This window comes from Silurus meridionalis, chromosome 15 (genome assembly GCF_014805685.1).
Source record: "Silurus meridionalis isolate SWU-2019-XX chromosome 15, ASM1480568v1, whole genome shotgun sequence".
NCBI classification, from domain to species: Eukaryota; Metazoa; Chordata; class Actinopteri; order Siluriformes; family Siluridae; genus Silurus; species Silurus meridionalis.
In genome coordinates, this window is record NC_060898.1 from 11,361,809 (window position 1) to 11,377,176 (window position 15,368).

Sequence of the window (15,368 nt, forward strand, 5' to 3'; positions counted from 1 at the left end):
CAGATGCTACGCCAGATGGATAAGCTGCAAACACACAGCGCTTCTCATTAAAAGATGTGATCCAGCTGTGACAGGGTACAGCAATCCACCACACTTTATCTGAATCCTTTCTCCAGTTACAGCACAGCTTGGGTCTAGATAACACCACGTCATGTGTTAGTTAAATTTATATAACAGCAACTCTGACAGTAGGGCAGCTATAAATCTAGGGTGAAACTCGCATGCTTCTTTTTATCATTTTATTCATAACAGCCTGAGGCTCTAAATAACAACTTTGTGAAAACATTTCGGTGGAATAATAAATAAATTATGGCTTATTACACCATGTGGCCCATATTTCACTAACAATTTAGTGGAGCGTACAGGTAGGTATTCATTATGGAAAGCCAGTAATTTGCAGGTCAGAAAAAAAATTTACCATCTAAAGGAACAGTTCTTTCCTAAATAAAATATTTCCTTTTTGTAGTCAAAACCCACAAAAAACATTAATCATCTAAAACATTTTTGCTTCTACAATTTAAAAATGGAGCTTTCCAGGTTAATGTTGTTTATAAATAATGTACATGGTGCATTGAAATGCCTGCTTATCTAAATCTCTTTTTGGTCCAAATAACTCACCTGTGGGAAAAAGGAGGCAAAGAGATGAAAACTTTCATAGCTCATAGACATTAGTCTGTGCAATATCATCAAATTAATGGTTGAAATGTAAAATAAATGTGTATAAATCCATTATATGCAAATAGTGTAACTGACTCACAAACAAGACCTTTAAGGAAAGGGATAGGTTTGCTAAACAGCAGAAAATTAGCGTATATTTCTTCGTAGCAGTATTCACCTTGGTGTTCCAATGGTGTAATAAAACATAATGCAAAGTATGATTGAGCTGATCAATCACATCTCATATCACCTGGGACACGAGTTAAAACATTGTGTAAACTTTGCATGTGTGCTAATGTTTGAAAACAAACCTTAAAAGGTTTTAGATATAAATGAGTGGATCACAATTAATCAGTCAACCACAATCCCGTTGTATGTCACCACCATAAGGGGACATTATCTTAGAAAACGAATTGAAGATATAGGTAAAGAAATATGAATTAAAATCTTTGTATAAAAATGTTATAAAATGTGTACAAATTGGTTAAAACAAGAGCTACACCACATACAAATATCCTAATTCACAAACACAGCATATACAACTAGTCACATAAAACCCAAGAGTCCTTCAAGTCAGTGTTAGTCAATGGGGGGGCAATCCATAATTGCAGATAATCTTGTAGAACCGGGAAATTTCTGCATCTCTATTTGAACAGCGAGATAAAATTAATGATTGTCCATTCTGATGAATGTCATCACCTGCTTGTGCAATAAAACCCTTAAAGATCAATTCCACCAATTATTACTAGCGTCCTGTGTCCAGGTCTCTCATGTACTCCTGCAGGGCCTGGAGGCGTGCATCGATCTCAGACAGGTCTGCTCCTGTATCCATAGAACTCTCTGACATGGAGGCAAAGGTAAGGGAAATATTTTTATTATTATTAATAATTATCACATAGGTTCAATTATTAATACATTGGTTCATATTATACAATTATAATAATGCCAAAAAAGGTGCATCCGTCCTGAATGTAAAAAGAGCACGGTTTACAGCATGCTAACAATAGTAACCTGTTTCTTATTGATTTCTGTTTCCGCTGTTGCTTTCCTTCACCCTGCTTATATACTCGTCCCCCACACATTTGAAAAGCTGCAGCAAACACTGTTCATATGCTTATTTATTAATCTAAATGAAACCAAGAAATCCGCAGAGAAGATGAAGAACCACCTCAGAAACACACAGCATTAACGTAATAAAGGATTTTTATTTCACTGTATTTTTGTCTGAAATAAGTTAAAACCATGTCTAAATTCAAGCTTAGAACAAGTTTTTTTTTCTTTAAATATCAAGAAATGTGTCCAGACATTATATCCTATAGCACTTTAACTATAACTCTTCATCAAACGGATACAGTCATCATGCCTACCTTTTACTCTTTGTGTTGGAGTGCTACACATTGGCTTTTTATTCAAGTGTCTTCCTCTCATCTATGGACAAGAAACAGTTTATGGTTTCAGTGAAAGTACAAACAGAACTTCCGTTCACCTCAAAGTCACTTTAAAGGTGTTAAACCTGAAACTCACCTCAGCTGGACCATTATACGCTAGTTTTCTTCCCCTGTGTAAAAGAAGGAATATTTAAAAATCCAAACACTACAATGCATGAATTTATGCATCAGTAAAATATGAATGCATGTTTATCTTAGTGACCTGCTATTTAGAGGCTTGGCGAGATCCTCAAACTCAGCCATTGAGCTTTCAGAAGAGTGACGACTCCTCCTGCTCTCCACAGATGTGCTCCTGCCCCGGCCGCCACTCCCTCGTCTGATCAGCTGAGGACCGTGCTCTCTGGACCGTGAACGACCGCGTTCATTCAGAGCTGGTGATGCCAACATGTCCCTTCGAACTTTTCTTTGGCTAACAAATTAAAATAAATAAATAACCTTTTATAGAGAAACAACAAGTGCAGTAAGAAAACAACTAAAGATCCACTGTGGTGGTTATGAAAACAAACAGCCTCACTTCTTCAATTCTGTTTCTTTTTGGCGTCGTTGTCGCTCTTGAATGTAAGATGTTGGGTCAAAACGAGGCCCCCGGGACCCTGGCGGTAAAAAAAAAAAAAATTTGTCAATTGTCTAGTCTATTATTTTCAGTTTAATCACAAATCTTTCACAAGCTAATGTTCAGCTAATGATATTGCGGACAAGCGAGTGCAACAACCAGAACCGATTTGGCTGAGAGCAAATCCACCAGGCAAAGTTTGGAAAATGGAATTTGTCCACGTCTGCCTAATCTGCTATTAACACAAAATAAAATGGATTTTATTTTTCAGTTTCATTATCATTTTCACCCTTTGACAAACAAGATGAATAAATCTAGGAGGTGAAAAAATTTAATATTAAGTGCTAAAGGCATAAAGAAACAGATACAGCACAATCAGTTCACCATTTACTAATTTACCACACAATATAAAAGCACGTGCCTGTTGGAGATGGTAATGGCCGTGACAAGTGGTTGCGTGCTCCTGAAGAACCTGATCTTCTCCCTCTATCTTCTGACCTCCTGCTGTGATCCTCCGCTCTCTCTCTGGACCCTGAGCGAGTTCTTACTCCTGCTCGGGGTAAACCACGCTCCCTTGAGGCGGACCGTGGAAAATCTGCCTCACCCCTGGACCCACTCCGGCCAGACAGAACCGGTGTAATCCTCCTAAAAGTGTAAGGCAGGATTGGTTCAAACACTAGCACACAGGATCAGAGAGGTAGACTGTAATAGATCAGACAGTTACACAGCACTTACCCCCTGCGTAACACGGCTAGTTCAGTGGTCAGACTCTTCACACGTATACGTAGAGCTCGCTCCGAGGCCCTTAGATCCTCCAACTAGGAAGGTAATAGAATTTTGTATTATTGGTGGTAACAATCACTACAGTACTTTTAGCTATTTTATCTCGATATTTGATATGGACAAGCAAAAAAAAAAAATAAATAAATAAAATAAAAAAAAACCTACTTATTTAACATTATACATAAGATCTCAATCATTCATCTGGTTACATGAAGAATGTTTTGAAAAAAAATATTAAATTGCCTTACAGTTTTCATTATTTGTACTAGAAAGTTACTATCTGCATGTCAATATGTGAAAAAGGCATGTGCAAATTTTGAAATATAACCTGAATTCTATAGATTTTTTCAAACATCAGATTTTGACAGCAAATCATCAATAAAGCAAAAAATAAAAAATACAAAACATTTTGCAGGTGTCTATTAAAGTGGGAGCTACAAGCCCCTTTTATTACATGTTTGAAAATGTAAATTTTAGAAACCCCATTATGTCCAAAGACAAATGTCATATGGCTGGAAATAATATTTCTGCCAATATTAAACTCCAAACATGGCTACCCACATTACACAATACGTTTCGTATACGCATTTTTTATTGAAGTGAAAACAATAAATAAAAGTATGGAACAAAATCTGAGACATGCAGCAAACATTTAAATTATCAAAGACAGACTTCAGAACTTTGAAGAACATAGAAATCATCTGAGTGCATCTGAGCCAGGCGCACTTAGTCCCATGTAAACTCAATCAGGCGTTTAATACAAGAACCAAACACATAGAAATTAAGTGTGTGAGACAATTTGATGTCTGGGAAAATTAATTCTGCTTCTTTAAGATGCATCATAACATGTTAACTTTCTTTCGGCTTTTCCCATTAGGGGTCGCCACAGCGGACCATCTGGATGCCCTTCCTAACACAACACAACCCTCCCCATTTATCCGGGCTTGGGACCGGCATAAGGCTTGTGCAACCCTAATGGCTGGGGTTGGTTCCCTGATAGGGGATTGAACCCGGGCCGCATCGGTGACAGCGCCCCATCCTAACCACTAGACCAACAGGGAACCTATCATGTTAACTACTGTTTACTATTTACCTTGCGGAGCCATCAAAAGGTAGTTTGAGATATATATATATATATATATATACACACACACACACACACACACACACAGGAGTGCAGAATTATTAGGCAAGTTGTATTTTTGAGGATTAATTTTATTTGAGGATTTAATTTGAACAACAACCATGTTCTCAATGAACACAAAAAACTCATTAATATCAAAGCTGAATATTTTTGGAAGTAGTTTTAGTTTTAGCTATTTTAGGGGATATCTGTGTGCAGGTGACTATTACTGTGCATAATTATTAGGCAACTTAACAAAAACAAATTCATACCCATTTCAATTATTTATTTTACCAGTGAAACCAATATAACATCTCAACATTCACAAATATACATTTCTGACATTCAAAACCAAACAAAACAAATCAGTGACCAATATAGCCACCTTTCTTTGCAAGGACACTCAAAAGCCTGCCATCCATGGATTCTGTCAGTGTTTTGATCTGTTCACCATCAACATTGCGCAGCAGCAACCACAGCCTCCCAGACACTGTTCAGAGAGGTGTACTGTTTTCCTCCTTGTAAATCGCACATTTGATGATGGACCACAGGTTCTCAATGGGGTTCAGATCAGGTGAACAAGGAGGCCATATCATTAGATTTTCTTCTTTATACCCTTTCTTGCCAGCCACGCTGTGGAGTACTTGGACGTGTGTGATGGAGCATTGTCCTGCATGAAAATCATGTTTTTCTTGAAGGATGCAGACTTCTTCCTGTACCACTGCTTGAAGAAGGTGTCTTCCAGAAACTGGCAGTAGGACTGGGAGTTCAGCTTGACTCCATCCTCAACCCGAAAAGGCCCCACAAGCTCATCTTTGATGATACCAGCCCAAACCAGTACTCCACCTCCACCTTGCTGGCGCCTGAGTCGGACTGGAGCTCTCTGCCCTTTACCAATCCAGCCACGGGCCCATCCATCTGGCCCATCAAGACTCACTCTCATTTCATCAGTCCATAAAACCTTAGAAAATCAGTCTTGAGATATTTCTTGGCCCAGTCTTGACGCTTCAGCTTGTGTGTCTTGTTCAGTGGTGGTCGACTTTCTGCCTTTCTTACCTTGGCCATGTCTCTGAGTATTGCACACCTTGTGCTTTTGGGCACCCAGTGATGTTGCAGCTCTGAAATATGGCCAAACTGGTGGCAAGTGGCATCTTGGCAGCTGCACGCTTGACTTTTCTCAGTTCACGGGCAGTTATTTTGCGCCTTGGTTTTTCCACACGCTTCTTGCGACCCTGTCGACTATTTTGAATGAAACGCTTGATTGTTCGATGATCACGCTCAGAAGCTTGGCTATTTTAAGACTGCTGCATCCTCTGCAATATATCTCACTATTTTTGACTTTTCTGAGCCTGTCAAGTCCTTCTTTGACCCATTTTGCCAAAGGAAAGGAAGTTGCCTAATAATTATGCACACCTGATATAGGGTGTTGATGTCATTAGACCACACCCTTCTCATTACAGAGATGCACATCACCTAATATGCTTAATTGGTAGTAGGCTTTCCAGCCTATACAGCTTGGAGTAAGACAACATGCATAACGAGGATGATGTGGTCAAAATACTCATTTGCCTAATAATTCTGCACTCCTGTATGTATGTATGTATGTATATATATATATATATATATATATATATATATATATATATATATATATATATATATATATATATATATATATATATATATATATATATATATATATATATATATATACACACACACACACACACACACACACACACACACACACACACACACACACACACACACACACACACACACACACACAGTACTGTGGAGTGTTTGGCTTTCACCTGTGTACTGCACTTAACTCGGAACTGCACTTAATTCAGAAGCATGTTGTGTGTTGGGCTGAAAGAGGCTTAACCAGAAATATATATATATATTTTTAAACTATAACAAAATATATTCTTGACTGGATTCCTTATATGTACAATTCAATTGTAAGGTGTTGCACTCATTCACTTTAGATGGATGTTTGGTAGCAGCAGTTGCAGTAATGCAAAGTTTTGGTTGAATTATTTAAGGCAGTCATCTACGGTCAAATAATCTTTCCATATTCAAAATGCTTCTTACAATGATTACTTCAATGTCTATGGGTCAATGACGTGACGCCCCCTTTTTCTGTCCGGGTTAATTTTATTTTTTTGAAAAAACTAAAAAATACATAAAAATTTCTCATCTACTTGTTATACCTTCTTCACCTACTAAACCACTCTAACTTCTCCAAATTTTTAAGTTTTTCATCATTTTTCTGCTATCCGAAGTGCCAAAACATCATATGGGGCGACCGTCCAGCCTTGACTTTTGTTAGGACAACTGGTTTAAAAACAGTTTAAATCAACTTAAATATATCCCTTTTCCTAGTTGGCATAATTTCAAACATGTTTTACATCCATTGACAAAACTATAAAGCATTTGCACATATATTTCTATCATGATATACAAACGAATGTTGTCCGAATTAAGTTGATTCTATCCATATCATCCGGGGCGACCATCAACAAACCACAATTTTGGGACCTTTATTTTCAAAAACATCTCAAGGATGGGATATTGCATCAGCCAGACACAAGTGAAGACCCCCTGGAAACAACTGTAAGGTAAATCAGTCTCTCTCATATAGTAAGAAAAAGCTGTTTTTTAACTGCTGTAATGTCGTAGTCACTTTTGGTCATCATGTGGGGCGACCACCCCAAAACTGTGAATTATAATTTTTTTCCCACAAATCTATATTTTGATAATAAATTTGATAGTGCTTTGTCACTAGAAGAAGCTAGTTTGGTTTCTGAGGCTAACTGTTAGCCTGTTATACTTGAGTGAACTTGAAAACATCATATGGGGCGACCGAGTATCATGTGGGGCGACCACTGCTGAGTGTTTTAAATGATAGATACATGTCCTATATTTGTAGTTTTCATATTCTATACATCAATTATATACATATAGTTAATTGCTTAAGCATAATTATTTGTATATTTTATCTTTTTTTTTTTTAATTCAGCCATTTTCCATTCCTTTTATAGGGATAAACATTTTTTTTTTGTTGTAGTACAATCCTACAGGAAAAATGTAAAAAAAAAAAAAAATATATAAATAAATAAAAAAACTACACAATGACATTCTATTTATGTGACTATACATGTATTAGTCATTTAAAACAAGTTTTAACCTATTTTACCTATTTCCTAGATGGCATGATTAACAAGCAAAGAGAAGACTGCTCGTCATAGACAGAAAGTCAACTCCGACCCTGCAGCAAGAGCAGAGTATCTTGCAAGGAAAAGAGAGAGGTAAAGAAAAAAGAGCTTCTGTAGCAGTGAGCTAGAGTCACTAGAGCTACAGAAAGTAGGAGACCAGGGGAGATCAAATAAACAGTTTAGACTGTATGCTACAATGAGCTATTAAACATTGGTCACCGAAACAGCTGTTCTCTAAAGAGAGTAGGTTCAGGATAAGGAGGAAAGAGCACAGGTGTAGAATGTTTATCTTGTTGTTGATGAACAACTCTGTACACTATTGTTTCAGCTACCAAAAAAGAAAGCATGAGGGGAAGATTCCATATGTGAAGTCAGATGAGTTATCAGAGAGGGAGAGGAATAATCTGAGAAACAAGTGGAAGGCTGCATCTAGAGGATACAGGGAGAGAAGAAAGATGGAGAAGGCAATGTTGGACCTTACACCTCAATCCATAGAGAACACTCTGCCAGATCCAGCAGGTGTAGAAGGAGTGGAGGGGCAGCAAGAGAGTCCAGGGGGGTGTGTGGTGGTGGATGCTCCACCTCAAAATGAGGATTTCCATCCACATATGTCCTCCACACCAGAGAGAAAAGATAGAGAAAAGAAAGCTGAGAAACGTTGTAAACGACTGCAGGCTGAGAAGCATGAATTAAGAAAGCTAAACATAAATCTGAGGAAACAACTTGCAAAGATGAGAAAAGAAAAGGAAAGGGCCAGAAAAGGTGAGACGAGGGCAAAAGATCCTATGCAACACTCTCTGACAGCCTGCGCCATGACGAGCGGGCGGTGTGGGCACATGTAGAGCCCATCTTAGGAGAGCTTCGTGAAACCTTCCCGCAGATCACAACCCTCCACGTTCAAAGTGATGGGCCGGTTACACAGTACCGGAATAAAAACAACTTCTACCTCCTCAGTACTGTCCCTTTCCTTTCTGGGTTCACTAAGGTGACCTGGAATTATTCAGAAAAGTCTCATGGGAAAGGGGCCCCAGATGGGATTGGTGGGGCAATAAAAAGAGAAGCAGATCGCTTTGTCCAAAGAGGTGGTGAACTTCAGACACCACAGCAACTCTATGAGATGCTGAACACAAGATTAGGCTCAAGCATCACACACTATTGGGTAAACAGAGAAAGCATTGAAAAGTGTGATGAGCTAATTCCTGACAACTTGGAGGCTGTGAAGGGCACCTTTAAAATACACCAGGTTTGGTCTACCCAGCCTTCACAGATCACTCACAGGACTGTGTCATGCTTCTGTAGGAAAACAGAGAGGAGTCCATGCCCTTGTTACAAGCCCGTAACAGTAGACCTGAGAGTGAGACGCACTGTGTGCAACACTGAGAATCCCCCAAGCTCTCCTCCTCAACCACCTAGGGAACAAGAAAAACTAGATCTTTGTGGCAAGTTTGTCATTGTCATTTATGATGAAAAGCCTTATGTTGGCCAAGTGCTTGAGGTTGTGGGAGAAGAAGTGCAGGTCAATTGTATGCTACAATCTGGTGACAAAAACCTCTTCATGTGGCCACAAACTGTAGATTTAATTTTCTACTACAGAAAAGATGTGCATGCTGTGATCTCAGAGCCTGAGCCAGCAACATCACGCTTCTCAAAGCTGACTCTCCAAGATTGGGTGAAGTTCAGAAATACCTCAGCTTAGATAAATGCAAGTCGTGTTCATCACTGCCTTATGTGGCTAAATGGGTCCAGAAAAAGAAACTTATTATTTGTGATATTTGAATGTTGAAAGGTTAATTGAGATGCAAGTAGTGTTCATCCCTGTCCAATGAATCAAAAAGGTTCCAAAAAAGAGATTCTTTACTCAGCTTCTTAAGTTCTTGAAGCATTTAATGTGTTGCAATAAAAATTATATAATTTTAAATGTTAATGTCCTTCTGATTTGTTATATTTAAATGTTGAAATGTTATTTGAATAAAAAGAGTTACTTTTTTTTCGTCTTGAACTCTTTTGTGTACATTTTAACTGAAATTTTTATACCTGTGGTTTTCTTATCATTTGGGGCAAACATATGTCATGTGGGGTAACCAACAAATGAATGAATAAATGAATAAATTCATAACCAAATATCCATCAGTTTAGCCTCAAATATTAATCAGTGGTATGCTATTGTTGAATGTGTAATATCTGTATAAATGCTAATTCAGTTTTTTTGCTTTTAAAGTAAAAATCAGTATTGTAACTGGATTATGAGGGAGACTCTGATATTATAGAATAAACTTGTGAAATAATGGTTTTCATAAAATGAAAGGGCACTAAAGTTTATCTTTCTTTATCAGTTTATCTACTTACTGATGAGTTCAACTAGTCTTAATGATACATAAAAATGTGAATTTTGAGATAAATTACGGTCGCCCCAGATGACTTTTTTAAGGCTATGTATTATTAACTTAAGTGTAAAAACACTAAAATGTAAATTTTTTTACTTTTCTTTATAAAGGCATGTGTACACTACATTCCAAATGTTTAGAAAATGGCCAAACATATCCATATTTCTGGTATTTTAAAATTGGCCTATTAAAAGTCCGTCAATGACCCCTATACAAAACAAATTCCATCTGATTCATGTAATGCATCTAAAATCAGCAGTGAACAAATTAGCACCTCTAAGCACCCTGTTCCCTGTTAGTGTGAACACTCACCTGTTCCATTAGATGGCGCTGTTCTTGATCCCTCTTGCTTGCTGAGCGTTGGCTTTTGGCTCTTTCTCTCAAAAGCTGCTCCTCAAGGCTGCGCAACGCTTCCCTGAGTCCCCGAGCGCCTGAATTGGAACCAGTCCCAGCTGTCCGAAGCCGCTCCAGAGCCTCAGCTAGGGCATTCTTCTCCTCCCGGACCACAGCTAACCTAATATTCAGCACATACCGTTTGTTAAAATTCATGAAGAAGACATGGTCTCCCGTTATATTTCACTTTCTTGATTGTTAAAATATAAAAACAGAACTGACTCTGCACGCAGTCGACGTGTTTCTTGGTCTGGCACTGCATGGTCTCCTTGCATCCTAATAGCATTTAGTTCAGCCCTTAGAGCCCTGATCTCTCTCTGAAGAGTTGCAGGATCAGGCTTACCAATATATGGCAGTGGCAAAGGGTAGTGAATCCTAATGAAAGCAGAAAAATGCCATTTAAAACAACTGCCAAACAAGAAAGAAGAAAATGGCTTGCTGAGTTCTACACCAAAGTTCTGAAGTGAAAAAAAGGACTGTAAATGTCAGATCAACAAATCACGGGTTTAAATTCAAAAGTTCAAAACTACTGCTTTTGGGTGCTTGAAAAAGGCCCTTAACCTTCAACTGCTTATTATTATATTTCAAATTGAAGTAAAAAAAAAAAAAGAATATTTTTTAAATTTTTTATGTATGATTCTTTTATTTATATATTTGTATTTTGATATTATATGTACTATATGTACTAAATCGCTTTAGTTTTCAAAGATTGCAATTTTAGCAATAAAAATTTACACTTTTCTAAAAAGAAAACAAATTACATGTTCATTTTAGGAGATCTGATTTATTTTCGCTAGTGTGTGTGTGTGTATGTAGATAGATCCTAGTTAATATAAGCAGCCCTAGTTAATATAGATGTAAGTTATATCATATAAATGTATCCTAGGCTCTGCCACTCAGAGTCCAAGATGAAATTACAATAGAAATAAAAGAATTGGGAATAATATTACTATAAATATGTGTACAGAGTTTAACAGTGTTGTTTAGAACTGGTATATGAACACTAATGCAAGTATGTAGAGAAAAATATATTCTGTGGGAGACAAACATTGGTCAAAGATGTCTCTTGGCTCTTTCCAAAAAGTAAAAAAAAAAAAAATACTTTTTTTTTTTTTTAAAGACACTTCAGACACCAAACGTATCTCGGAAAAAAAGATACGAGTTGAGTAGAAAACTGTGCAGATACTAACCTATACAGTATGGTATGAATACTGACCTATCGAACTCCACAGTGTAAATAAGGATGAGGTAGCGTTTAGTGCTGAGAGCAGGAGACTGCTGCTGGGCACGGGGCCTTCCCACCACACCCGCCTTTCTGTTCCGCAAAAGCTCCAGGTCCGAGTAGGTCAGCAGATCAAGTGTTACTGACTCACTAGTCTGAGTGTTTAAACCATGATAATTGTGTTGTGAGTGTTTAAACAATGATAATTTCATAGCACACCAATTACAATGATTTAATAATTACAAAACATCATCCATTTTTTTTTTTTTTTTTTATCCATTCGTATATACATATACTTGAATGTTGTGGAATTTGTGCAAAATTAATTATCTCGTAACCCCTTAACATTACAGATTTCCTCATTAGTTTTCACCCCCAAATATATCCAATTAATCAATTAATCAATAATACATCACCTATAAATAATAATATTTGGACTGTGCAGGTTACCTTACTGACTGCTGACTCGAGCATGCTACAGAATATAGGGAACTGTTTGAAGTTTCCAGTTTTGCGAGTGAGATCTTCAATGTCTGAAAGACAGCAACAAGCAAGATAATATAATATAAGGATAATTCATGATAAACAACATGATATTAAGTTCAAATTGTTATAGAAGTGCACACTTACAGGCTGGATCGAATTCCCCACTCCACTGGTCTGCTGTCACGATATCAGAAATCTCGACCGTTAGTAAGCGATCTTGCAGTTCCACTTTAATGGCAAAATCAACTCCACGAAATTTCAGTTCTTCTTGTATGACCGTGCCCACTTCCATGATCAATTCTGGATACTTTCAGTAACCTGAAAAATGTGTCACTTTTTAGCTGTGTATTCCACTACTGAGAAAAACTTGACATTACATCCCCAATTGCAGAACATAACAATAAGGCTGTAAATACTGACACAGGGCCTTTTTCCAGTCTTGTATAAAGTTGTGTACAACTGTTTGCTTAAGTCCAACTGAATTAACAATTTCCACCAGATTTACATAAGTTTATGCAAAGCTTATGTATGTTTTTGGATGAATGCCAATTGTGGAGAAATGACAAGTCTTGGGAACCCAGGAAGGCATCCAAGTGTTAAGTGTCACAGGAAGCCTCATATAGGCACACCCGTAAATATACGACAAACTACAGTTTGAGACACTTTGTTCACTGATCAGTATTTTTTTTTTTTTTTATGCGTTTCTTAAATAAATAGCTGTTTCAGTATTCGCTTGTTTTTATTTTCTACCTAATATTTTATTTTAAAGCTAAATACAATCATAACAATCAATCATTCATTTCGCATATATTTGAAACACAAGCTATTAAAAAAGACCCTAGAAGACAATGTATATATGTGCAGTAATTCATCGAGATTTTTATATGATTAAAAGTCGATCGGTTAAGGCTTACACTAGTACGTTTTCTTAGGTGTAAATTTACAAACATGCTCACACTCGAAACCTTCAGTGGCATCAATAATAGGCAGAAGTGCAATTAAACCGATGAATGAATGTCATTACTAAAGCAAATGAAACCCCAATGAACACAAACCAACAAGTCTCATTTCACTGTAGCCACAGCTGTGCCACCTGCATACCTCATCTCTAGAAGCACCGTCAATATCAAAGTCATAAAATAACCCACATTTTCTGTGCATTTTTTTCTTTCTGGGGATTTGAAATTCAAGTTTAACAGCTGTTTTTGAACTGTTCTGGCTGACCACATGATGTCCAGCTTTCCTTGAAAAATCCATCTTCTAAATATCCTTATAAGTATATATGCAACCAAATTAATTTCCATTGTGCCATTGTGGAATGAAAAAACTGCTCTTAAATCCACACAAATATAATTGAGCTTGTGTGGTTTGCTACAGATGTGGTTTGCGAGCTATAACTAGTGACTTAGATATACTTTATTGATCCTGTGAGGGAAATTATTGCATTACAGCAACAGCAGAAGGTTACACAAACAGTAGTGAGGGGGAGGGGAAAAACAAAAGCAGAATTTAATTAAAATTAAATATAATTAAGTATAATATAATTGTAACCTATATAAATAAATACATTGCAGATGATGCTATATTTAAAAAAAACAATCATCCAATCAACGCCGTGGAAGATCACATGTGCAGAGTAATACATAGGCTTCTGTCAGTGACTGATACAGTTACCTGTGCTCCAGGATATAAAACCTGTTCAATGTTATAATGTGAGTGGAAACAAAGCAGGTTAAATAAATAAATAAAACGAAGAAACTCAGTATTAGGTTTACTTAGTAAAGTCAATCCAGGACTTAGCTACTTTAATCATGTTAAATAGAAGATTGAAGCAGTTGAACACAATTTCCATCATTTTCTCTTCAACAAGTTCAAGTGCAATTCTGACATCTTTGCCTCTTACTTTATTGAAACAGATAACCAGCATGTGATAGACAGCCATTTAAATGAAGAAAAAAAAAACCGTTTTTACTACAAATGTCATCTTCAATGTAACTTGTGTTTGTAATGTGGAATTTATCCAGCCAGCTATTATACCTGACTAGCTAGTGACTTGTTAGCCGGCTATGCTAACAGGCTACATACCCGTTACAGAAGAGGATGTGGTGTTTCCTCGAGTTGGATTGAGTGAAATAAATCCTACATTTAAACGTTTTTCATTTGTAACACGAAAACTACTAAACACGAAACAAAACACTGTTAAAATTTCAATACAAACAGGTTCCATTTAACTCTAGATGCGCCATTTTAACCAGAAAGCCTTTCTCCGTGGGTCAGTTAAACAATTGAAAACAGCGGCACAACAACCGGGAATTAAAAAATCCCGCCCCCAAACTCAGCCATTGGTCAGAGACTTAAAAAACCCGTATAATTGGGTCTTCTACCTGTCGATCACAGGATCACGCCAATCCGCTCGCTCACGCCCACTAGTGCGTACTACCGTACTAGAAAGCGTGTATAAAATATGACTCGATATAAGCCGTAGCGCGCTGTTTAGTATGTTAGTATGCGGCGTTGCATATACCTAATGGGGGAGCTAAAAACCAAAATCATGACCTTTAAAAAATACAAATAAACAAACAAATGAACATACACACACGTGATTTCTTCACAATATAGACCATTGAAATCACAGTAAAATGGTTTCTTTTCATAAAAACCAAAATGCAAATCAAATGTATTAAATATCGTGCAACGTTAAAACAACTAAGTTCCTTTAAACATGTGGTTGTTCTGCTGACAGTTCTTTCATTGCGCCTTTTTTCTTTCTGCAAGACTGATTTAAAAGTAAAGATAAAAAAATTCATGTTACAGCGAAACCACAACAAGCCTAAAAATAAAATACTATGTTTCTGTGTCAGAAACATAGTATTTCTTGTACATTCTTGTACAGTTCACAAAGTTCTTACATAATGCTGACACTGGAGACTTCATAATTCATAAATCATAAATGTCAAACTCGTGTCTCCTTAAAGAAAATGTCACCATATTAATAAATATACAATCTTTGTTAAACAACAAAGTTGATAAAACACCTTGTGACCAACCACAGAATCCAACAACATTGTGGTATGCATTTAAATTGTTACATTTAAATA

General features: G+C 36.9%; 1 protein-coding gene across 1 annotated transcript; it reads right to left on the reverse strand.

The window, feature by feature from the left end:
* Window positions 1-225: 225 nt before the first annotated feature.
* On the reverse strand, window positions 226-15,315 carry ccdc61 (coiled-coil domain containing 61). Its single transcript, XM_046867832.1, has 13 exons — window positions 14,356-15,315; window positions 12,415-12,588; window positions 12,235-12,317; window positions 11,779-11,939; window positions 10,785-10,937; window positions 10,482-10,683; window positions 3,394-3,476; window positions 3,080-3,303; window positions 2,620-2,698; window positions 2,308-2,514; window positions 2,182-2,215; window positions 2,025-2,085; window positions 226-1,497 (listed from the first exon to the last, which is right to left on the reverse strand). Exons 2-13 carry the CDS (start codon window positions 12,560-12,562, stop codon window positions 1,403-1,405), a joined length of 1,530 nt encoding a protein of 509 aa, XP_046723788.1. The 5' UTR covers window positions 12,563-12,588; window positions 14,356-15,315; the 3' UTR covers window positions 226-1,402.
* Between the last annotated feature and the right edge of the window lie 53 nt (window positions 15,316-15,368).